This window comes from Arvicanthis niloticus, chromosome 8, assembly GCF_011762505.2.
Source record: "Arvicanthis niloticus isolate mArvNil1 chromosome 8, mArvNil1.pat.X, whole genome shotgun sequence".
Taxonomy (NCBI): Eukaryota; Metazoa; Chordata; class Mammalia; order Rodentia; family Muridae; genus Arvicanthis; species Arvicanthis niloticus.
In genome coordinates this window covers 50,165,805-50,192,631 of record NC_047665.1, presented here as the reverse complement: position 1 = coordinate 50,192,631, position 26,827 = coordinate 50,165,805, and the positions used below count along the sequence as shown (strand labels likewise).

The 26,827-nt window shown below is 38.3% G+C and overlaps 1 protein-coding gene across 18 annotated transcripts in view; it reads right to left on the bottom strand.

The window, feature by feature from the left end:
- Zmynd11 (zinc finger MYND-type containing 11) overlaps nt 1-26,827 on the bottom strand; it is an 82,439-nt gene that overhangs the window by 20,071 nt on the left and 35,541 nt on the right. For 8 of the 18 annotated variants that reach the window (XM_076939372.1, XM_076939369.1, XM_076939368.1 and 5 more), the window contains exons 3-5: nt 14,749-14,908; nt 7,128-7,172; nt 4,238-4,399 (exon numbers count right to left, since the gene is read on the bottom strand). In XM_076939372.1, the coding sequence (XP_076795487.1) occupies nt 4,238-4,399; nt 7,128-7,172; nt 14,749-14,908 (367 nt within the window). The remainder of the gene's footprint in view (nt 1-4,237; nt 4,400-7,127; nt 7,173-14,748; nt 14,909-26,827) is intronic. The other 10 variants (XM_034509796.2, XM_076939375.1, XM_034509790.2 and 7 more) reach the window with 2 other exon arrangements.

Here is a 26,827-nt window from a genome sequence, read left to right as displayed (position 1 = left end):
AATCCGTCACTTGGAGAATGTCTGTGTCTACCTTTAGAAGCAAGCTAGCTTGCTAGCTTCCTTGCTTCCTTCCTTGCTTCCTTCCTTTCTTTCTTTCTTTCTTTCTTTCTTTCTTTCTTTCTTTCTTAAGGCAGGGTTTCTCTGTATATCCCTGGCTGTCATGGAACTCACTCTATAAACCAGGGTAGTGTCAAATTCATAGATCTACCTGCCTCTGCCTCCTGAGTGCTTTAAAATTAAAGGTGTGTGCCACTGCTACCTGGGCCTTCTTTAGAATTCTTGAAGTAATAGAAAGGTTTGATGAGTAGATAAAGGGCAGTCCTTTTGTCCCTGACAAGGATAATATTTTCACATAAGAAGATGATGCTTCTCTTAGGGCTGTATAGGGTTCAAAGTATGAATGTTTAAAAACAACACTGTCTGCCTTAGCAGTCACAGCCTCATCTGGCTGGAGGCTCACACTGGACAGCACCAGAGACCCCTTCCACCACTGCACATTAACAGGGAGCACTATGCCAAAAGGCAATGTGATACCACCCTAGCAAGTGGTTGTGGAGTTTTAATGACAGACCACCATGCCTGCATATTAAAACAATGTTCAAAAGTTCCTTATCTGTATATTCTATATTCTTTCAAAACATTAAGAGGAAAAAGGAAACTGAAAATTGATTCTGACTGGAACCATGGTTCCTGATTTTATTCTGACTCCAAGTTTCCTTAGTCCAAAAATAATGTTTTATAGATATCACTCAAACAATCCTGTGATTTTTTTTCCCAAGAAGCTAGCAGGCTAATAAGAACACAGTGCATAGATGCACACACACAAGCCTACCACAAACTATGGCACCAAGAGGAAAATTACTTTGTAATTTGGAAATGATAATGAAAATGAAGAGAGTGAAAATGAGATAGCTGACAGAAACCAAATGGTGGATAAAACCCTGCACAACGCCGAGCATGATTCACACAGCACATGAGTGCATCTGTGATGAGCTGTCTGTGCAGGGTGATGGGTGGCACACAGAGGGACATGTGTAAGACCTGGTCAGATGAGGGACCTGTCCTTTTTTCTCTTGTAAGCTTTACACACAGGATGTTTGGAGACAAGATGACCGTATCCAGTAATGCACATAATTCACACACAGAACATGCACAGCACAAAAGTCTAAAGAACATCACCTACAGAAAAGGAATTCTGTGAGTTTTATTTTTCTTATTTCTATGTTACTTGAATACTTTACTGCAAAGTTGTTAAAATCATTTTTAAAAACTTTTTCTAAATAACCTCACAGGAACAAGAATGTATAACTAGATGTTAAGGACATTTTTCTCAAAGTAAAATCTAATTAGATAGATACTCATGAGCTACTGTTTTAAAACAACTGGCTGTGTCTGCAAGGTAACATTGTTTTTAGAGAGCAGACATTCTAAAGGAACATTCCTTGAGATATAAGGTTCCTAAGGTTAAGTATGAGAACTGGTAAAATTATTTTGACTGAGAATGGTGCATATTTTCTTCTCAACCTTCAGACCTGAGACACAATGTGATTGGTCTGGCAGCACAGCTGACAGCTGGGACACTGCCTACTCCTAGAGATGCGTTACCCACCTGGGACCTATGGTACAACAAAGTCTGTAGATCTCTACCAGTTATTAGAGACATGGTTGCTTTAAACTTACATCGTTGTAGTAATGATTGGCTTCCGCTCTATTTTTGCCTGTCTGATAGTAAGGTTGGTTCATCTCTATAAAATTTCTTGTTTGCATGTGTAATTACCTAACATTATCCAAACAATCGAGGGAAAGAGATTCGAAGGTTGATCCTGATTGGAACCAGTTTTAGGGTTTTAGTTTGTAAACCCCAAATTCCCTTAGTCCAAGAAAATTTCAATCTGGACATTCATTTGTTAAATATTAAACATGACTTTTATAGAAACTTTGGTTTTGTTTTAAAAACTACATTAACTAAAAATTTTCAACTGATACACATTTAAATTGCTATTACAATTTTAAGGTTATTGTTCCTTTTTATACTAGAAAAATAATCATTACCAATTATCTTTTTTTTTTAACATAACTATTAAAACAACAGACCTTAGAAATGGTTTCTTTGGAGGCTTCAGAGCTAAAAGTGAAATTCCCCAAATTCAGCCTCAAGCATGGGCTTCCTGAGTCTTGCTGGGGACAGTTCACAGACTATGCTATAAACACACAATTTACAGTTTTTTATGACTTACAGTATCATTGCATAAGTACAATCATATCCTCATATCATAAAAGCATCTAAACTAAGCAAGGAAAAACAAAAACAAAAATAAAATGAGGTGGCCATGCATTTCTCAGTCAATTAACAATGAAGTTAAAAACAAACAAGCAAACAACTAATCAGAACCCAGCAGAGCAACTGTGGACAAGAAACAGCAACGGAACTTCATACATACTATTTTCTTCAAAGTGTGATTCTATCTCTATCTCTTATATAAATAATGCAAAACCCCCCATTGTGCTCAAGCTGCCTCAAAACTCTCGGTGCTTTTACTGAAATCCCTTACTATGACAATAAGAACTGAATATGAAGTGAAAGAACCTGAAGGCATGGTCAGGTGTCTCTGTCGCTCGATGTTCTTACTACCTTAGTCCTTTGTCTTTTCTCCTTGGGGTTATGTACAAGGGGTTGAATCCAGGCTCTCACATCTAGGAAAGCGGGTCAGGTATCTCCTGCTGAGCTATATATAAAAGTCCTCTTTTAGTTTTTGTTTGCTTGCTGGCTTGCTTGTTTTTTGCTGACAGGGCCTCACTGGTTTCCCTAGGATGGCCCTGAACTTACTCTGTAGGCCCAGCAGTCCTGAGTAGCTGGGTTACAGGCCTGTGCCACCAGGCCCAGCTCTTCCTTGTGAGAGGTCAAGGTTTATTTCCTAAAAGATAAGAGATATGTATTTGCTTTTAAGAAGCATGATCAAAATCCATGAATACAGAACTCAAGTGACATAGCCCCTGCTTAGAATGATGGCTGAGGCCATGCCTGCACTACTTTCCTGTGGATAGCATGTGCTTTAAACATCTGGAAGAAATCTCCAACCTCAGCCTTGACACTGATATAACCAGATTTATTTGTTGGTTCCTTCCCACATTTCCTTATAATTCACCTTCAAACAGGTTTTTTTTTTTTTTTTTTTTTTTTTTTTTTAATGCTATCCTGTCTTTTGTCTACTTTTTAAGCTAAATGGACTCAAGTAATCAAGACCTCAGTAACTGAGGCAACCCCATGGGAAGAAGGCTGAGGTAACCAGGAACTAGGTTACTATGGAGGACTAAGATGGGTGTGGACATTCACTGATCATGTCCAGATGAAATCTTTGACTAATGTTAAAAAAAAAAAAAAAAAAGAAAATAGTAAAAATAAAAATTTTAAGAAAGTAAACATTCCAATGATTGAAGTATTATTTAAGGCATACTCAGAATTAGACCTTACAGGCAACCAATGAAGTGGTTCCAGCTACATAGCTGAGCGACACAAATTATAAAACAAATTATAAAGCAATCAGACAAGTCTGTACCATCACCATCAGTGCCCTGGGAGTGCAATATTTAGTCAGCACACATCGCTCATATACAGACACACTACAATCTCACATCATGCACATTCTTCAGTGAGGAAATTATTGTGCAACATATGTATTTTACCAACCTCACAATATATTTTACTTTATTAAAATTCTTAGTGTGCAACTGTACCATCCCTTCACCCTCCACAGAAAATATAAGCAAAAAATAAAGCACATCATGAGGACAGAAAGAGAAAGCACCTTCCAGCTATAAGATGGGAAGCTCATCAAGAGCACTCCAGCACTGTGCCTGGTGCTAAGGTGTGCTCAGTAGCATCAACTCTGCCGCACATTACAGTCATTATTGAACAGACCTCGATGTGGCAAACAGTTTATTTTCTGAAAGGCTAGCCCTTAAAGCAGTCACATGATCTAGAAAAGGTATAAAATATGTGAAGAGAAGATATTTCTATGTGTTTAAAATTCTCTAAAATGTAGACCCTGAGACATGGGGCATGCTCTGCGATGCCCGTTTGTAAGTGTTGTGTTCATTTGTCGGTCATTTCAGCAAGTAACCCCCACCCTCCAGGATTTATCATTCACCTGGCAAGACCACCTGGGGCATCTTGGTGACACTAATATTCATTAATTTAAACCCTCTGACCAGCACATGAAAGCTCATAGGTACTCACCCTGCAAACTGGGCACTGCCAGTGACTACTGCTGTCTCTAAGCCTGAACTCATCAGACAAACACTTGGAATGATACACACGAAAACACAGGTCACATATCAACACCTCTCCAGGCAAATGGCATTCAAAACAATACCAGTCATGAGTTTCTGTTTCCCAGTCCTACAAAAAATACAAAATAATTTTGTATGACATTTTGTCAATATCTTCAATAACTAAGAACAAAATTGAAACTAAAGTCCATCACAATTTAGGCATTATAAACAATTTAAGACATTTAATGTGTTAAAACAAGAGAGAAAATACCTAGAAATTTACTTCTTTAAAACTTGATTCTCTCCTATGTAGCATCAATACTCAGAAATACCTTATAGTGATCTGATAGCAAACAACTCCAAAGTGAGTTATGCCCAGAGCCAATCCCAGGTCTAATGTTATCTTTCACTTAAAACTAGAATCTAAGGAATAATGTCTATTATAAGCTGAGTGCCGCACATCAACCAGAGGCTTTATATTGCCAAAAAACAAACCTGTGTTTTGTCCTGCTTTCTACAGATTACAAAATGAGTGTTGACATGCTGCAGTGACAAATGCAGTCACGAGTAGTGGCACTTACTATGCTTGTCTCTCAGCCACTGTATTGGATACTTAACTGAAAATAACAACTAATCAAAATGCCCATGTCCTGACAGGTCACCAAATATTCAGGATCTGTTGAATTTAGAAAAATAAGCTGAAAATGTGAAACTAAAGGTTTTGTCACACCATCTAAAAGAGATTGATTACCATCTAAAGCAAGAGGAAGAAGGCTCAACCCCTGGTGTGTCTACTCCTAGCAACCAGGGAAGCTGACAAGACTCAACACGTCTGAGTTGTGGTCTCTGTATAGCCAGGACGGGCTGAATATGTAACAAGAAGACTGTTAGATCTGCTCTTAGCTTAGAATTCATTCTTTATAAATGTTGCTCTTCCCTTTTCCTAAAATCACACTTCAGAGTAAAGGTTAAGTCTTGACCTTGTTTTGTTGGTATGAAATGAAGCTCAAATGAACAAAGGGGAAAATGGAGGCCAACACCACCAAAGCTACTTCCCATGGGGACCCTGACATTCCACAGCTGGGCTCAGCTACCAATTATTTGTATGTATATCTGCATTCTTTCCAAGGATGAGTGGCTTCCTCATTTTCTCAGATACTAATATTATCCCAACAAATGGGGTTCAAACTAGCAATCAATAAACATTGACTACTTCAGCCACATGTGAATGTCATCAGACACTCACTAAGAGCAGAGATGACGCACAGAGTCAGTTATGTTCAACATGTATGCCTTCCAACCCACACCCTGAGTCATCACCAGGGCAGAGTAGTCAGTTCTCTAGAAATGTAAACTTTCTGGGTTTATGTTTCATTAAGAAATTGATGGTCTTCAGTGACCAGAACAATAAGGAAAAATAGGAGCATTTTTGGTTCCTCACTGAAGCTGTATATCCCTTGCAAACTCTAATTTTACAAAAACTGAGGGAAAAAAAAAAAACTACACTACCATGTCTGACTCAGGGACACCACAAAGACATGTGTATAGTACTTAGCTCAATCAAACTTAGTCACTGATGTACCTATTTCAGATAGACATCTCATATATACATTGTATAGTACCTATTTCATTTTCATATTCAAAATTGTAATATATTAAATATATATAAATATAATAAAATAGGTTTCAAAATTATATTCCATTTTTTTAATTAAAGAATTTGTTCTAGGTTTAAAACACAGTATTTAATTCTTACAGCTGTTTGGAAATATCATAAAGAGATTAGTGGTTATATTGACTGAATAATAACATCTGTCACCCTTCCTGATTTAGTGGTTTATCTGAATTCATCTCCTACAGTGAGTCAGACAGTAGACCCTGGGATGTTAAAGGGAGGAAGAGCACAGTCCAGCTTTTCTACTTCACTACTCCCTCTTTTCACCCCATGCTTTTTACCTACTTCTGAAACACACACTGAAATGGATCTGTCCTTGTTGGGTTACCTAACTCTACAATTTTAACTCTACACTTTTAAAAATAATTGTAGGGATACAACCATAAGTTAAATGAAGCAAAGTGTAGAAACTTTTAAATTTAATTTATTTTATTTTTGTTTTTTGTTTGTTTGTTTGTTTGTTTTGTTTTGTTTTTAAAGACAGGGGCTCAGTAACAGGACTGGAACTCACTGTGTAGAGCAAACTGGCATGGAACTCAGATTTGACTCTCTAGTGCTAGATTATAGGCATGTGTTCCATGCCTGGCTTGGGTATGCTTTTTAAATTACTAACTTCATCATATACCCACATGATGACAATGCTTCTTGTTATTTTAATCATGACAAAAGCTATTCATAATACACAAAACATACAAAAGTCAAGCATAAAAGTAACTGGATTCCAAAATCCATTATAATTTTCTGAGGTAAACATGAGTCACGTGGACCATAGGCCAAGCTGCCTCCAGTTTGTAAATTGTAGTAAACAGAACTCATTTAAATCGTGAGGCTGCCACCCATCAGTACCATATGCCAATAAGCTGAGTTTACATTTGTGCTAGGTGCCACCAGATGTCATCAGATACTCTGGAAACAGCCTATTTAGCAGCAAGTGCAAAATGACCCTTCAGAACAAGAATGCTGTTAAAGAGCAAGCCTACTAATACCTAACAGAGTTCAAAGCTGGAAACAGTGTGAGACAGTACAGTCTACACACACAAGTCTAGAAAGAACTAGCTGAGCTGATCTAAACAAGCTACAGCTCTATTACAAAACAAAAACAAAACAAAGGAAAACAAAAACAAAAAACAAACCAACCGGCAGAATTAAAGTAAAACAACATAGTGCAAAATTAGTTCACCTTGTCTGAGGCTGCTGTCCTGGAGAAAGGCTGCGTACTGTAGGCCTTTCAAAATAAAAACAAGATAATCTTGGTCTCTACCACAATTTTGCTCATATTGGGTACTACAGGGCTAAAGGGATTTCACATAATGGTTTATTATCTGAAGTACATTTCATACTATTTGGCAGACCATGTTAACAGAAAATTCTGTTAATGAGCTGATCATTAATGAAAAGACAGTAGCATGCAAACTTAAGAGTTGTCACTAATTGTAGAGGAAGGTTATGGATAGACACAGATAATCTCTCTGGGAACTCATATACCATGAAACCTATAGTCACATTAGGAAAACGTCTCACTAGCAAAGTCCACACCACCCATAGCAGTATAGAACCACAAATGCATGTCTGACTGGTCTGAAACTGGATTATATGAGAATTCTTAAAAGATCAGAATAATGGCTGTGAGGGTGGTAAACTCAATGCTTCACTGTTTATTTTCAATATTTAAAAATCACTAAACCCCGCTAAATATCTGTAAGCGTCAAATACATGTAAATGATGAACTGAAACTGTTAACAGAATTAAACTAAGCCTAGAATGGCAGAGGACTCATCTTACAGTGTGCCTGCACTAAGAACACTATCATATGCATGCTTAGTAGTGTAATTTCTACAGGCTGCCCTCAGATCCAAGGAGAAAAGGCTCCCCCATCTGACAGCAGCCTATATTCTACTGTTTGGTTATCAATCTGGAGCCCAACTGGCCAAACCCTGGCCCCAACATTCATGGCTGTACGATCTTGGTCAGAATGCTTAGCTCCTCTGTTTATCACTTTTTAATCTGTAAAATGAACAGAATGGTAGCTCTTAGTTCATTGTGTCATGGTAAGAAACAGATGGGTTCATAGTGTACGGTGTGCAGAAGAGTATCTGCCCTAGCCTGCCTGAGCACTCAGGAGATGGCAGCTGTGTTATTATCTATGTAGTACACACAACACAAACCACACATGAGTAACTGGCTTCTAATCACATGACTGTGTTTCTTTCCAAGTACTTTAAAAGTTATTATAATATCGGATTCTTACAGCATTTCTCTGAGCAAGGTAGAACAGGAAATAGAATTAGCTCCAATTCAGGGATAAAAAAAGAAGCTCAGAAATACAGTTGGCCATGAAGCAAGGGAAGCATTTAAAGAACTGTTGGAAGACGGTATTTTCAAATTCTGTTCAAGGCTTTTCAATAATCCAAAGTCAGTTTTAACATTTTAATTCACAATGTTTTCATTAAGTAGATACATTACACTCCTGAGCATGTATATAAATGGTAAGCTTTAGTGCAGACACGCTGTAAAGTGAACATTCTACCATTCTACGCTTAGTTTAATTCTGTTAATGAATTCAGTTAATGATTTATATGTAAGGATTTGATGCTTACATACTGTTAGTGATTTTAAATCTTGAAAATAAATTATAGTATTGCCCAGTGAAAAAGAATGCAGAGAAGGAGAGAGGACCAAAAAGCACATAGTCTGACATCACATGGTGAGAAGCATAGAGCCACCCAAAATTCTGTTGAGCAAACAGAGACTCAAGAGAGGCATGTCTCAGTAAACCATGGTATAACATCACAGAACTCTAGTGTAACTGGCTTCTAATTAACTAGGAATCATCAGCATTTACTTGATACTCAGAAAAAAAAAAAAAAAAGGATTGTTTACTTTTCTTTGTAACTGAGTTTGAGGTTGGGAATGAATATTCAAAGAACATATATTTAATTCCATATATAAATGACATAGGGAGAATAAAATATTTCACATTTTAAAACCCCCAATAGCATCAAAGGTGCATTGAAATTTCTGTTTAAGGTATTTAAAACAGTGAACTAATGACAAATATAACTGTAACAGAAAAGAGCAAAAATTTAAGTTCTTTTTGAAAAGCTATTCTTAAATTTTCATGCTACATGTATACAATGTACTAGAATGTCCAGTTCAGTTTGAATCCAGCAGCCTTTCAAAATGTTTCTTCCAGAGAGAAGCTAGAGGGGCCAGAGAAGCCTCTCCTGTTGTGGCTTTAGGCAGTAAGGTCTGTGAGGGAGCATGCCATCAATTCTAATCAATGCCTTACCTAAGAGGTGTGAATTACTCAGTTAGATTGTAAGCTGGCCATTTGAGTTGGAAATACCTGATGATAACATTCCCCCAAAGTGTCAATAATGCTGGGATTTCAGCCTATTCATTACTAAAATAATATAATATTATAATAAAATATCCTCATCTCTTTGGGAAAACACAAAACCCAAAATAATGGAGAAGGAAAAAATACAGAGAGAAAAAATAGAGAATGCTTGTTTTTTATTTATAACAGTGCTCTGAAGCCTGAGAGCAGCCTGAAGTCCTGCTATCAGGAGCGATTCACTTGAAAGTCTGAGTGAAGCAGGTGGTGGCAAAAGTCTAGTCATACCTGCAATTAGTCTGGCCTCACCAGCAGCAAGACAAGAGAGGAAGAAGGATTTTACATAAAACCACAATGTAAGGCTCTCAGTAGATTCCCTGTATTTATATTGAAAATGAACTAGGAAAGAAATGAGATCCTGAGTCTAAAGTCAGCAGGTCTATAAAAGGAGAAAGCAGTTTTAAAGTAACATCATTTTTATAAAAGACTTTTAAGTCACAGTCAACAATGCCAAGCAAATTCTTTACTGTCAGATCAATATCACTCAATAAATAAAAGTTCCGCCTTGTCCTGGGGACTGCTAATAAAGTTGAGAAATCACCAACAGTTCATAATGATTACCTGGATTCAAGATACATATTGTATATATTTTATCTGCAAATGATCCAAAACCCAAGGCTATCTGCTTCCTATTTACAGTAAGTACCTTGGAAATACATTTCCACCCTTGGTGAGTACTTTATAAACAAAGAGGTTAACTTGTGAGACATTAACTTACAAATATAACTAGTAAATCCTAAACTCACTCCTCTAGGTAATGGCAAAACTCTGCCAAAGAAATAGAGTTCTCAAAATTTAAGAGTAAAGGGGGGATGAGATGCTAGATATATGGAGTAAATATGGCCCCTAATCCTGTGTTTTAGGATAATCAGATGATAAAGCATCTATGAACATGAGCATGCATGCATGTATGGTATGTATACATTCAAGTCTATGTGAATGCGTATGTGTATTATGTATTCATTAATTATTTTGCAATACTGGCCCCATCTTGAACAGAGCGCCAGAAAAGCACTGCTAGCTTTAAAAACTCAGAAAATAAAAGGTATTGACATAACAAAAATTCCCAAGTGTTTCTTAGTACTGTGTGTACGTCACTTAGAAAACAGATTGGTGTGTACGCTTTTACTTATTTACTGACTACTCTGTAAGCAGGCCACTTAAAAACAGGAGTGGTCTTGCTGTGAATGATTGCTGTTTCACGTCACCATCTCATATAGACATGTGAAATCACCATGAAGATGCTTAAACACTGTACCATTTTACCATAGTTTTTCCAAAAGAACTGGCATTTTTACACAGGAGGCTGCAATTTGTATATGAGGTTTACATTAAAAAATGTCTGAGAATATTTCTGGGCTAGAAGAAGGAATTTTAGTGATATAGGATTATAATATACCAGCATCCTCAAAAACAGATATTGTTTCATATAGGAATGAACTTTTAGGACATGATTGTTGTACTTAATAAAAATAATGGTCCAACACTCATTTTTTTAAAGTTGTTAAAAATAGGCATTAGAGAAGAAGACGTAGTAGGAGCACATTAACACTGTAACACAACAACTGACGTAAGCTGTGCTCACCAGAGTGTGGGGGAGTAAGGGAAACCATACTCATTGCCTCCTCTTTCTCCACACTTGACAAGAATAAAGACAAGCATCGTACAACCTCTGCTACATAAAGTAACTCAGGAGACATAGCCTGTGAGACTCAAGAAGTAATCTTGTTTGCCCATTTCTGCTTTACAGATGCTCTTTTCAGAGGTACAGAAGAACAGTCTCACCTGTTCATAAAATAAGAGAGCTGCCTTATTAAAGTCTATCATAACTCTGAATGAAGTGATCAACATACCACAGTTTAAAAACAAATTTTAGGACACCAAAGTGATTGAAATCACATACAAAGTAGTGAAACTATAAAGTCCCAAATGCTGGTATGCAGACCCCTGGCCTACTGAACTTTACAAATGAGAAAATGTGGCCCTTCCTTCCATCAATCATTCTTGAGGTACTTTTTTTTTCTTTAACAACAGAGAGAACCTTTATACATAGTGTCTATGGTGTGAAGAGTATTTATTAACTTGTCAGTTCACAGCTTAGACCTATCTCTGTGTGCAGATGACAAGCATTAATACACAAAGCCTGGGCAGTTTGGAATCTCATATTGTGTTACAGGTGACATGTTAGTCACACGAGCTTGTGGGTGTCTAAGGACATGGGGACACTCGCTGCAAAGCAAGTGGTGTATTACCAGGTAGTGAGGTAGTCATGTAGTCAGTCAGTCAGTCAGTCAGTCAGCTTCTCTTTACACCTTGGATAAGAACTAGTCTTTTCAAGGACAAGCTCTTCACAGGATTTATAATGGAGAATGCTGGTTACAAAGTAAATAGTCTAAAACTGACTCTGCTTATATGGTCAATAAGAAGTTGATGCTTCTAGGCTGGAGAGATGGCTCACTGGTTAATAACACTGGCTATTCTTCCAAAGGACTTAAGTTAAATTCCCAGCACCCACATGAGAGCTCACATCTATGTGTAATTCCAGTTCCAGAGGATCTGATCACTCACACAGACATACATGCAAGCAAAACACCAATGTGCATGAAATAAAAATAAATAAATTATTTTTAAAAATTGATGCTTCTTCTATACTGTCAACAGACACTTATTTTAAATATTTTAAAGTTTAATTTATAAGTAATAATTATAAATTTATAGGATACAGTGTGATGCTTTGATATATATAGTGAATGATCAAACCAGGCTAACTAACATAGTTATTTAAAGTCCATTCTTTAGCTGTTTAGAAATAGACACTAAATTATTATTAGCTCTATTACCTTTCTGCACAAGAGATTGTTGCTACATATGCTTATTTACTGGTCAAATACTTGCTTTGGATATATTTGTATAGTCTTCATGGACAAATTTTCATTTAATCCTTCTGGTGGTTTGAATGAGAAAGGCTGCTACATGCACAGATATGTGCATGCTTGATTCCCTGTTAAACTTTTTAGAAAGGAGATGTGTTGGAGCTATGTTACTGGGAGTGGGCTTAGAGATTTCAAAAGCCCACATCAGGCCCAGTGCATGTCTCTCTCTGCCTGCCTGCCTGCTTGCCTGCCTGTGTGTCAGAATATAAGCACTCAGCCTCCTTGCCTGGATGCCTAGATGCCTGGATGCCACATACTCCCTCTGAAACTTTAAACAAGCCCTCAAATGCTTTCTTTATAAGAATTATTTTGGTCATGGTGTCTCTTCACAGTTATACAACAGTAACTAAGACAATCCTTAATCAAATGAAGTAAATATTAGTATGCCCACATTGCACTGAGAATTCAGTGAAGTTTTAAACAAATGTAAGCAAGAAATGCTTAAGATAGACATTAACCCGTCCCATAGCTACTTTACCTTTGAGTCTTTACAGTTACATATTTTATAAGTACAAGTTTGATATATACAGTTATATTACATATGCATATTTAGTGTAAAACTGCTTGTGAATAAAAACTAATTAGCATTAAGCCTATATAGTTGCTGTTACTTTAAGAGTTCATTTAGTAAAAAAGAGAAAGAGGATTATAAATATGTTTAGAGAAAATATGTAAAAATAAAAAGGAATATAGAACCTAAAGCTGTGGGAAACATAAGAAAGCTAATAAATTGCTTGATGAATTAAAGAAATTTCAATCTGAGAAAGAAAAAAGTGTATATATACACACATACACATTCATATACATGTACATATACATGTATATAAAACACATATATATATGTATGTATATAAAACATAACATAACAAAACACACACACACACACACATCTTAAAGGAGAAAACAAACCCTTGACTCTAAGAAATATGTACACATGACCAGCAACTCCAAGAGCACAGAGTTGGCTCAGTTACTAGTTACATTCCCACTTCAGGCATTAGCCACACAGTCTTCTGAATTTGCTTGGGACAGAATATACCATCCTGTCTGCACTGTCCAGAATCACACTTGACTCTGTTTCGCCCTTTGCTCTATCTTGGCTAGCTGTGCCACCTACTACTGAATGGCTTCCAGCTGCAGCAGGGACTTGACAGGAAACTGCTCAGATGACAACAGCCCTATTTCTTCCCAGGAATATTTCCAGTTTATAAACTAAATTATACTGATATAAGCGATGATTTATCTTCCATGTTTTCTGTTTGCAGAAACATGGATTTTCTTTTCTGAGGCTCTAACATATATATGAAATTGACAAAACTTTTATGCCTGAACAACTTCCTACATTTAGAGTTATCAGAAATACTGATGGTAGTATCAGACTGTGGTAGTTCTACGGTCAGTCTCACTGAATCTATCGGCTTCTTTTTTGTTACCAGAAAATGAAATGAAGAAAAATCTTTCAGGAAATTTTGCCACAATGAATCATATTTTAAGATTTTATGAGATTTTTTAAAATTTAGATTTTTAGAGAATTATATTACTAAATCCCCAAAACATACATTTGAAACCTACTATCTTAAATGGTGTTTATTATAATAAGCTTTTCTAATTAGTTGGTTAAAATATCAAAAAATATGATGGGAAGATAGAAATACTACGTATGAAATCAATCTTTGTGTATGTCCTTCAGCATGAAATCATGTCCTGGAGGTGAGACAGAGGAAAGCACCCTTAAGAGCAGCCACAGCTGGAGCTAGCTGAAGGTACAGTACAGAAAGAAGTAACTTTCTATTCATCCTGTTTGATTGATGCTCAGAGCTCAATGCTGCCAGAAATCACTGGTCACTGTGGACCATGGCCAGTCTAGCTAGCATCTGGGACCTTTGTATTGTGGATAAAAACTCTGTGTCAAGCCTGCCTCAGGATTTGGTGCCATCCAAGTGAGACCACTGTCCTAAATAGGCAGTGTGTCCTTTTCCATCTCCCTAGACAGTATGAACACTGTCCTGCTTTAAGATAGTTCTTAACTAATATTAGCTGAAGAAAGCACAGAAAGCGCCATGCTGTATAAGAACATTTACTTTAATTCAATTTATTATTATTATTTTTTTCGAGACAGGGTTTCTCCATGAAGCCCTGGTTGTCTTAGAACTTGCTCTGTAGACCAGGCTAAACTCAAACTCACAAAGATCCACCTGTCTCTGCCTCTCAAGTGCTGGGATCAAAGGTGTGCGCCACCACTTCCCAAGCTTAATTTTATATTTTTAGATGCAAAATAACAGACAGAAAAGCAAGATTTTTGTAAAAGTTAGTTTTCTCCTAGGAATCACAGGAAGCTATCAATATAGAGTTTTAATGTTAATAAAAATGTTAAGAATTGTTAAATTTCTAACAGTGAACTTCTATAGGTTATATTAATACTTAAACCTCAAAGTGCCGATTTCTAAATTTATCAGATAAAATATACTTACAATCTCATCTCCTGGTAACCAATATCCTTCCTGTTCAATACCAGCTTTTGAACCTTTGCAGCCCACTGTTAGAGTTTCGACAATAAGACCATCTTTCACAGCTAAGCTCAGCTGCCGGGTGGTCTCTTTGGGATGCATACCGTGGACTCGGGACATATACCTGAACATAGAGGAAACACAAAGTTAGGAATTTCTCAGTAATAACAACTAAAAAGGAGTAAAATCAAGAAAAGGAAGGCCCATTTGTTCTTCTTTTATTATGATTTGCATTTATGGAAGAAACAAAGGGAGGGAGGGAAATAAAAGTGTCCAAGCCCGCAACTCTATGCTATTTTTTTTTCATGGAAAACAATGAATCAGGCAAAGATATTATTTCCAACTCTTTAAAGATTGCCACAACACAAAGTTTCCTTTTAAATGTATCCCAAATTAAATCAAAAGCATATCACCACAATAAAGTACTTATGGCATGAGTTCTTTTATGTTACAGTACTGTAACACTGTGTTCTTAGCCATTTGCAATGTTCTGAATGTAGGTTCACATTTTAAACATTTTAAAAAACATAAAGCAGTTTTTTAAAAAGACATAAGCACCTTTTTAAAGCTATAAACACAAATTATAAAGTAAGGGAACTAAAAAAAAAAAAGATCAAATCCCTTTCACGCAAGATGGAGCAACCTGCTCACTAAGGAAACATATGGTGCTCTTTTCAACCTGTATGTTTGGAGCAATATTGGTTTAAAACAGTCCCACTAGCAAATAGAAAGCACTGAACAGACTTTGAGTTGAACAAGCAATTTAATTTTAGTATTACTCCCTTGACTCTGAAGACTCTAAAGGTTCACAACCCTCAATCTAGGATTTTAGAACCCTATAAATCTTTAAAAATACTTGTGTTTAAAACTCAGAAAAATGATGAGCATATGAAATGATGTGAATGGAAAATGGAACTAATGAATGTATGGAATTATATAAATAATTATTAAATAAATAGAACATGGATACATGCCACCATTAGAAAGGCAAAATGTACACATCAGTGTTGATTGATTATATATTAATTGTATGTTTTAAAATAAAAAATAAGTAGAAAGTTTCAAACCTCACTGAACCACAAAAAAGAATAGAAAATCCTGTGTTCCCAGCTACCCTGTGTTCACCAGCTACCCTGTGTTCACCAGCTACCCTGTGTTCACCAGCTACCCTGTGTTCACCAGCTATGCTCACTCCATTTCACAGTTTGCTTATGTCCATCTGTACTTCATTTATTTAAGCTGTATTACTATTTTATCTTAAACAAAACTATATATTTCTTCTATTTCTAATCATTTAAAACAAAACAACAAAAAACCAGAAAACCACAACATTTTGTTTTTCTGTAAACTAGTGGTCTTCAGCAGGCCCTTTCCAATCCAAATAATAACAGACCATAAAGCCAGGCATGGGCATGTGTCCTGTAACCTCAGGATGCATCAGGAGTTTGAGCTAATGAACAGGTTAGACCACAAAGTCTCCATAGCAAGTTTAAGGCTAGCCTAGGATACCAAGTAAGATTTTGCCTCAAAACAACAACAAAGAATCAATCAAATTATACAGCAAATCACACTGGCTCAGACTCTTCCTGGGGAATCACCCATGTGAGAAAAGAAAGTAATACAATGACTTCAAGGAGATGAAACAGGACAGAAACGTTTTTATCATGATTTTGAAAGTGGAAAATAAAAATCTAGCATTTAAGGACTTTCTTGATTCAAAAGTGAATTTTTTGGTCCTTTTTCTGGAGAAATCCCAGCCAAGGGTCCTGCTGAGCCCTTGCTTTCAGTTGGGGAGGATGGTGACTGTGTAGGAGACAGCTTGCTCTTATGAATTTCCTTTTTCTGTCATACAATTAACTGAAGGACTAAGATGGGAAGAAACGTGGAGACTGTGATTAGAACAGAACAGAACAGAACCTCTGACAATTAACAAATGAGAATGTCAGGGAGGAAGATGAGTGAAGCATACTAATTCTGCCACATTGTCAGTCAAAAGCTTTGAAGAGCCACCTTAGAGATTATTTAAATTTATAAATAACTTAGAACAAGAAGTTTTAAAGTTATCCTATAAAACACCACAAATAGTGAAACACAAAAACAAGATGACAAACAAGCAACACAGAGGCTGAAACTGAGCATGCAATAGCACAAGTGAGAGACCTGGGTGTGGAGTGGGGACGGAGAACAGGAGATGGGGGATGGGGGATTGTGGGATAGGATCAAATACAATGTAGGAGATCCACAATAAAAATACTTTAAACATTAAATGTAGAATATCCATACATTGTCTGGTATGATATTGACAGACAATAAGAAAACCTAAGTAACTAAAAACATATGTGTGGGCACAACGAAGACTTGAAATAGAGCCATGCACATCCATCTCCCTAGAGTACACAGACACATGCAAAAAGCTGCAGTAGTACTAAGCTGCTACCCTATTCAGGTAGCACAAAATATAGATGCTATAGTCTTCTAAGGCAACATAAGTGATCAAAATTTGATCTCTGATCAGTTAAAAATGTCAATTTCCAAAGATATAAGGAAAAAGTGGTCAAAAAGCTTCCTCAGAAACACACCAACTCAGAAGAAACATGGTCAGAAGCTGATTTCTGCTGTACTTTCAGTGATCAATTCTCTTCTAGCCCATAATAATCAAAGGCAAAGGTACTAGTATATAATAATTTAAAAACCGTACAAAACAACATAACAGTTAAAAACTAGTGTATCAAAGGAAAGATCATGCACAATTTTAACAAAAGATATCTGAATATACAGTCTAACACTAAATCTGGTTGTGAATGTTAATACATTTATATAATGCAAATATCAAAAGCAAACACCATAACCAAGTGTTCAGTGAAAATTTAATATTGAGAATGGTAAATATAAAATTCATTTCATTAGGAGAAAAAAAGTAAACCAATTCATTAAGAATGTAATTCAGGGGCTGGAGAGATGGCGCAGTGGTTAAGAGCTCAGGCTGCTTGCAGAGGGCCCCACTTCATTCTCGGCACCTATATGATGGCTCACAACCACCTGCAATTATGGCTTCCAGGGATCCGAGTCCCTCCTGGCCTCCATAGGCACCTGCGCTCTTGTACACATATGAGGTTTAAATGTCAGAAACAAAGCCACAAAGCATCTGAAGCACTGGAGACTTTTTTACACTAGTGTGAGAATACCTTTTAAGCATACAACAAAGCCAGAAGTGACAGTACCAGGGGACAGATTTACACAAATCTGTCCCATTTTCACACGGGGTGTGTGTGTGTGGGGGGCGGCACACTAACCTAAGTTGAATGCAGCAAACAAGCTGGGAAGCAATGCATATCCTGTGGTCCTCCAAGTTCTACTTAGTTCTAAGAACCTCAGCACACACATGCAGTCCTCCCTTTCCAAAATGCTTGGGACCAGAAATCATTCAGATTTGTCATTTTCCCATACTTTAAAATATTTGAACATACACAAGAGTCCTTGGGGATAGAACCCAGACTGAACAGGAAACTTATCTTTTACACATATATGATCTGAAGGTAATGTATGTACTACTATTTGCAATTAGTGTACCTGTGTTCTGCACAGGACCATCTCATAGGATCACATATGGAATTTTTTCACTCATGTCATCATAATGGCAGTCAGAGAGTGTGAGACCAATTTAAAGAGGGTTTGACTTTACATACTACATGCAGTTTGGCTAGTGATTATGGTGCACACTGAGCAACTACCTTACTATCTAGGTTTGTCTTTCCTAAATTTGTCTCCCTAAGCTGTTTCATTTAGGACTTCTATAAAATATACATCTCACTTAGCAATAATGCCTTATTTTAGGTTTTTCTAGGGATTTCTTAAATTATCCACTGCTCTGTAAGATGCTTGGAGACTGCTACTGGAAACATGGCTGTAGGCTGCCCACTAAGAAGAGCTTCTTCCTCAGGACACTCCTTCTCTGGTCGGAGACAGCCCAGTTAAGAAGAACATTGTTGCATTTTATTATTCCTTGACACATTCGTACCCGTGGACTTTCACCATGAAAATGGGTTTTTTGAAGGGCTGTGTCCTCAAACTGCTATGAGGCATGGGCTAGAACACCTCTACTGTTTACTCAGGAACTGTGGCGTCTTCAGTTAGCACCTCTCTATGCTCACCCTTTCCCTACTGTTCCATAAACTCTAACTCAAGGACTGATTCTCATTTCTCTTAAAAAGTAAAGGGAATGGCAAGAACTGGGCCAGAACACAAAGTTAATACACATAGGAGTGTTAGCTTGAGCGTGCTGAAGGAAACCTGCTTCAAAGGAGCTTGATGAGGCAAGAAGACAGCTGATGCACAGGGAGGTGTCAGGGACAATCTAGTCTTCTAGTCTTCTATTGCAACTGACTCAGTATAAAAAAGTCATCAAACAGTGTAGAAGTGTCTAGCTATTTAAAGAATATGTTCAATTTCTTTGAACTCAGTACCTTTCTTCACCTTTCCCATTCACTTTCGTTCCTGCAATTTTTTCCCCATTGTCTGGAGCCCTGGGACACTGCTTACAACTGTGGCGATGCATTCAAACAACCTGTAAAATGTTTAAGATGTTTCATCTCCCCTGAGCCAATTCTATGTGTGGAAGGCCCTCCACCACAAGAAAAACAAACAAACATATACATTTAATTGTAACAGAAAATGCTTTTTCCCTGAGACTTATCATCTACCTATGAACCCAACAGTGATGCAAGCTCAAGAGCTGTACCAAAGCTACATGAAGTACTGAGAACTGAACACAGAGATGAAAACAATTCTTTCACCCAAAGGAGAATGGCTGCCAGGAAGTGCAGCAGGTCTTTCTGCCCAACAAAACACTAATCCATGGGTGCATGCTCTGTACCCCTTGTGAACAGCTCCACTCTGATTACAGGTTCTAAGGCTTGAGAATAGTCACCATTCTGCTGGTCACATAACACTTTATTCCAAGTGTATGCTGGACAACCTGGATCAACACCTTAGCTCAATGCTCCCCATGTCCAGCTGGCACAGGCTGTTGTCAGGTTGCTCAAAGAGTCTGGGAACCAACTCCCCCAAGTTGTCCTCTAACCGTCATATGATCTTCACACAGCATGTGGATGCACATACGCTTGCATACACATACACAAAATAAGTATATTTTTTCACTTTTAAATTAGTCTTAAAATTATATAGTTTGAAATTTTTAATTTTAATCTCATTTATGAAAAATGGTCACAGCAAAGTCATATACTTCATCTTGTCTACTGATGAAAAAATAAGTAAAGTAATTCAGCCTTCTGTTTAAATTATGTGTAAATTTCTTCTTGAGCTAATTCACTACATCTCCATTCAAGACCTAATGGAGTATACTGTGCACAAGAGGCAGGAATGTTCAGAATAAAGCAGTAAGATAACACAATTCCCATGCAACCAAGGCATTGTCTTCAGTTTGATAACTTGGCACAGAAAAGTATTCAGTGGGAAAGAGAGAACTAACTATAAATCATAATTAATGCTAAATCATCTGGATCTTTACACCAGACTGCAGTGGGTCAACACTGCTCCTGAGCTAGCCTGACCAGGAACAAAAAAAGACAAGACAGCAAGGGATAGGAGAGGCAGAGACGCCTTGTCCACTCTGACAGCCTTCACTGTCACTCAGTTCCCTTGTCCACTCTGACAGCCTTCACTGTCACTCAGTTCCCTTGTCCACTTTGACAGCCTTCACTGTCACTCAGTTCCCTTGTCCACTTTGACAGCCTTCACTGTCACTCAGTTCCCTTGTCCACTCTGACAGCCTTCACTGTCACTCAGTTCCCTTGTCCACTCTGACAGCCTTCACTGTCACTCAGTTCCCTTGTCCACTCTGACAGCCTTCACTGTCACTCAGTTCCCTTGTCCACTCTGACAGCCTTCACTGTCACTCAGTTCCCTTGTCCACTCTGACAGCCTTCACTGTCACTCAGTTCCCAAGCTGACTCTTACTTCCCATTTATTTCCTTTAAAAGTTGTTTTAACTGAGTGAATGTACAACACACACACACACACACACACACACACACACACACTTTTACTTGCATTTCCCCTATCCCAAATCCAAACCCCCATCATATACCCTCCCCCAAAGTACCCAAGGTGAATCCTTTAGCCCAAGGTAAAGGAGTTGTCTAAAAGAGAATCTCAAACGCAGCTGAAAGGCAAGCAGCTCTAGGCCAGGTTGTTTGCATTCATGGGTTTCAGGTAAAGAGTAGAACCGTTGCATGGCGTAGGTAACATCTTTTAATTTTATTTCCTTTCCCTTTAGGAAATACTGCTGTCTTCACTACCACATGCTAAACGTGAATATCTTGTTGGCATGAACTACCAATATCTTCACAAACTGATCTCAAACCATGCTGAACCCCCCCCCCAAAAAATTAACTATGAAAAACAACATGCAATTTAAACATTCCTTCTCAGAAATGCTGGTAGCTTCAAGTATTTTCCATCTGGGTATCTCTGCATAAAGTTTCCCAGCTGAGCATTCCTGATGCTTCACATCTGAAATGCAAGCCCACTGAGTACCATTTTGGGGCTTGAGACAGAAGATCATCTTTGATATTCATTTTCAGACTAAGGATGCTCTGGGATGTTTGACCTCAAACGAGCCAGTTGATCACCAGCCAGGAGAACAAGGTGCCAGCTGCCTTACAGTCATAAGGAGGACAGGGAATGTTGCCTAGCAATGAAACTTCCTATTCTCTACTGAGATACTGGGTGCAAAGGGTATTAGTTTTCTAAAGGAAGGTGATGACTTTCTTAATAAAAGACAGTAGTTAACCACAAAGGTGGTAGGAGAATTTGTCTGGTTCATCAAAGATCTCAGGTTTTCAGTTGCTAAGGACAAATCAATGAGTAAAAAGAGTCTATACACTCTCAGTGTTTAGCAAAGGCCACTGAAGACTTTTGAGTATGTTGATCATTAACTCTGGGTATGTGAAGGCTGCATTGCTAATAAACCAACAACCATGCCATGATATGAGCTGCCGTAAGTTTCAAATATGTTACTGCAGTTTCCTTCCCTTCCCTTCTTCCCCTCCCTCTCAGTCCTTCCACCTCATTCTCTCCCTTCCTGTCTACTCCTCCTCTGGTTCCCTTCAGAAAAGGCTAGGCCTCCCAGGGATATCAACCAAACAGGGCATATCAAGTTGCAATAAGATTAGGCACTTCCCCCTATATTAAGGCTGGACAAGGCAACCCAGTAGGAGGACAAGGGTCCAAAAAGTAGGCAAAAGCATCAGCCATAGACCTTGCTCCTTCTGTTAGAAGTCTCACAAAAATACCAAGCTATGCAACTATAACATGTATACAGAAGGCCTAGGTGAGACCTATGCATGCAGGCTCTCTGGTTGTTGGTTCAGTCTCAGTGAGCCCCTGTGGGCTAAGGTAAATTGATTCTGTGGGGCTTCTTATAGTATCCTTGACCCATCTACCTCCCACAATCCTTCCTCCCCCTCTTCAGCAGTTTTACAGGTTTTTTTTTTTTTTTTTAACAAGAGTTTTGTTTCGTTTTTTGTTTTGTTTTGATAGTTGAGTCTATATTCTAAAAAGGGAAAGAAGGGAAGAGTTACAGAGAAAAATAAAACTAGAAAGATCCTAAATGGCCACAGAGAACAGATGGACTAAAGACAACTGTGAGAGGTGCAGCTGTTATGGTAGTAAAGCAAACTGTAGAGAGTCTTCTTGTAGATGTCTTGAGAAAAAGGAAGTATGAACTGAAGAGCTGGCTTAACGGTTAGAAGCATGTAATGTTCTTTCAGATGACCTGAGTTCAAATGCCAGCACACACACTAGGTGGATACCAACTGCCTGGACTCCAGTTCCAAGGGATCTGATGTCCTCTTTTGGCCTCTGCAGACATCTACACTCATGAACAAACCCATGCATATACTCATAATTAAACATAAATCTTTTTGTAAGACAGGAAAAAGAAGTATATTTTCTTATTTATTTCTTATTTTGAGACAGGATCTCACTCTTTGGCCTAGGCTGACCTCAAACTCAAGGTAATCCATCTGCCTCAGTCTCTTAAATACTGAGATTACAGTACTGAATTGTCATTCTTGGTGAATAAGAGAGATTATTAAATATTTCAAGAGCACAAAATGTCAAGGAAAATATTGGATCCAATCACTCTAATAAAGAACTATATGAGGCAGCTTGGCAGTGTAGTATACACCTTTCATTCTAGAGCTTAGAAGGCAGAAGCACGTGAATCTCTGTAAGTTTAAAGCCATCTTGGTAAAATGTTGAACAAATGATAGAAGGAAATAAAAACAAGAAAAGGCTGTCTACACAGTGGAGACATTAGCAACACCAATGGAGAAAACACCCAGACTTCTGCTTTGAGCCCAACAGGTGGAACAATGTTACACCATGTTTTATGATCCTAAGCCTCACTGTATTCATCAGCAATCTGTGTGTGTGTGTGTGTGTGTGTGTGTGTGTGTGTGTGACCAACCCCAGAGCTGTAAAAATTAAATGCCACCAAATAATGTCCATTACAACAGCCCTTCTTGAACTTACTTCCTCAGTTAATGCAACTAAACAGTTGCTAGTATTCCGTGAGTGCACACACATGTGCATGTGTGTGTGTGCACATGCAGTGCTGGAGATAAAACCCAGGGCTTCGTCATACTAGGCAACCACTCTACCACTGAGCTCCAGCCCAAATACTCATTACTACTGTCCCAACTGCTGCACTCCCCACTGCACACTCACATCGGTAAGTGTGAGTGATGTGATCTAGTTTAAGATACCCATAGTCAGCAAATACTTGTAAAAGTTTCTAAGAAACTTTAAGAAGTAATAAAAATGAACTTAAGCACATGACCATGGAAATAGAGAGAAGGGTCAGGGTTGGCTATACCAAAACCAGGATCTTGAAGACTGTGTGTGGTGGGTTTTACAAGGATGCATCTGATGGCTTTGATCATGAATGGGGGGAAAATACAAAATACAGAATCTGTGATGTTATCACAAACCTGAGAACAGTCTTTTGGGGTGAAACCAAGGGGGAAGAGGCTATACACAAAAGCAGACATGATGAATCTAACTGAGAAGGGCTCTGGATTTTATGTACTATGGGAATCAAGAGGAATCTAAGAATACGATCATATGTGAAGATCAGAGAAGTGACTGATAATCATGGGGCTAAGGAGGAGAACAGAAAGAAAGGCCTGAGAACATCAGCCTAGGCATGTGAGCTGGCCAGGCCTACAGAGACCCAGGGCTCTTAGAGTGCAGTAGAAATGGGGTATCAGGGGTGAGGCAGGGAGCCATGCAGAGAAAGCCTGTGACAGTGGACCCCATGAGCCACAAGAGAAAGGTCAGCAAGAATAAGGCACATTGATGGTCAGTGCCACTTCAGAAAAGTGTCACTGGCACTAACCCAGTGACAGCAAAGGGCAGAGATGGGCAGGAGGAGTGCAGCACAGGCAGGAAAAAGGAAAGCCAACTGCAGAGTAGTGTGTAAGAAAGCAGACCTCAGACACAGGGAACCATTTAACCTAGCTTGAAAGGAGACAATAAGTGTGCTTTATTTTAATCCTGTTTATACTTTAAAGCCCCTGCTATATATTCTTCTCTAGCTACTAGTTAAATAACTCAGTACAGACATTAAACACACCCCTAACCTGACCCTTTCTGCCATCTCCCTTCAAACTACAAACACTTCCCATGATCCAGATAATCCATGACTCCCCTTCCTCCAGGGCTTCCGAACTCTCTCTGCAACTTTCCCTCAAAAGAAGTCTGCAATAGATCACTACCTTCTAATCCATGGAGCAAGCTCCACTCTGCTACACCTACCACCATACTTGATACTGCTGTTTATTCCTTAGTGGTAAACTGTGCTCTCAGGTGCCTTGTCTTTAAATTCACAGACATGCAAAGAAATGTCAAACTCATGCAAACAGACAAGCTTCTAAGGCAAGAGGAGTGCCCTAAAATCTGCCCTCTGAAAGAAGCAACTGTGACCGCAGAAGTAAGAATCAGCCTGTGATTGCTCAGTGTAACATTAGGCCATAATTGTACCAGTGGTAAAGTGTGTCTACAAGTCTCTCAGAGACAAAGATCTATAAAACTGGATGGGGATGCAGAAGTGACAGTGAGGACTCCTGAGACCCATGAGCAGGACAGTGAGGGTAGACACCAACTGCCACAGCTAACATACTAAAGGCTTACTTACGCAATGGTCACCCTCCTCCTCTCTGATAACCCTGAGGGGAGAGAATCTCAAAAAGAGACACGTGGCAAAATTTCACATACAAACTGGGTGTCACAGAATTCTATTAAGTGAGCAATATGAGTCTACTTTACCTCCACAGGAAGCCTAGGCACAAAGAGGACTTACAGTCCAGGTTGAGGTACATCTGTGGTAACAAATAGTCCAGGGAAACTCCGAAATGTCCGCGCCAAATATGTCACAAGGTGTCAATGGTTACTTTCTAACTAGGATTTGACCTTAAGTAAGCAATCCATGTAAACAATCATGAACTCGAGAGGGACAAGGTTACCAATCTAAACAGCCCTAGAAATGCAGAGCCAAGTGCTCAGGGCAGCGAAGAAACCCAGCCAGCAATTACTTCAGCAGTCTCTCTAGCAGGCAGTAGAAAGTAAAATGTTCCTCTTTTAACCATTCTGCTTAGCTAGCAATGCCAGTAAAGATAAGAGTAATCCATATGAACTTCATTAGCATGTGTTTAAACTATCCTTTAATAACTGCTAAGAATAATTATGACCCTCTAAGACTGTGTTATAACTATCTAATGCAGACTTGAGTACTCCGGATAAAGGAGGAAAAGGAGGTGACCTGTGCACCTTATTTTTCCTGCAGTGTTTTAATGCCCAGATAATTTAAAGACCCAGGAACAACAAGATAGGAACCACCAGGGTTCAGAAATTCAAGTTCCACTTCTGTGACTGATTCTATTCATAGGACTCCTCATCCTGGATTTAACTCTAATGCATGAGAACTAATACCTTAAACACATGAATATGTTTAAAATACTTGGTTAAGATGAATATTTGAGGCCAAATATTTCCAAGCTTTGTCATAAAAACACCTAACCAAACTACACAGAAGTGTGTACCAACTATCCCTTAGAAAGAGCTACGTGTACATTCTGTTGTCTCTCACACACAAACACTGCAGGCAAAGAGATCTGCTTTTCTAGTCTAATCCTAAACTGGCTAGTCTTTATAATAAAATAATGAGTCATATAAATTTTATGGTAATTAAACATCAGTTCCTACAAATGCAAAATAATTTTATTGACAGGTCAAATTTTACTTGAGATTATACTTTAAGGGTCTCTATTGAGAAGCCCCTTTCCATTTCTTAGGCAGATACTGTCCTTCTAAGCAAGTGAGGACAAGCTTCCCAGAGTTACAACCACATTTGACACTGCCTGCTATGAAGAACTCACCAAAGGGATGTCTCAAAGAACACAGGAGGGGGACTGGAGGGATGGCTCAATGGTTAGTAGCTCTTGTAGGGTACACAGGTTTAGGTCTCAGCATGTACCAGCCAGTTTAACTATTCAGGGAATCTGAGCCCTCTCCTGGCCTCCACAGGGACCAGGCATACACACACTGTACATGCATACCACAGGCAAAAACTCATATACACAAATAAAGATAAATCTTTTTTTTTTAAGTACATGATATAAGCCAATAGCTTCTCAGTACAAAGCCCAGGGTAAGCTCAGAAGAACAGTGACAACCAGGTGGAGTTGCATACACTCACAGGAATGGAGAATAACATGCACTGTAGCTGCTCAGATTCCATAGCTAAAGCTCCCTTCCAGTAAAAAGCTGCATGTCTGGTGGAACGCTGAGAGTTAAAATATCAACACCCATGGAGTCAGGGAAGAAGACTGCTGCATGATGGGGTAGTTTATACTGTGGGGCAAGAGGTAAACCTAAGAAAACATACTGCCATATTACTGCCAATTTAAAAAGTCACAAAAAATAATTTTAGACACATAAATCTAATGCAAATTCAAGAAGT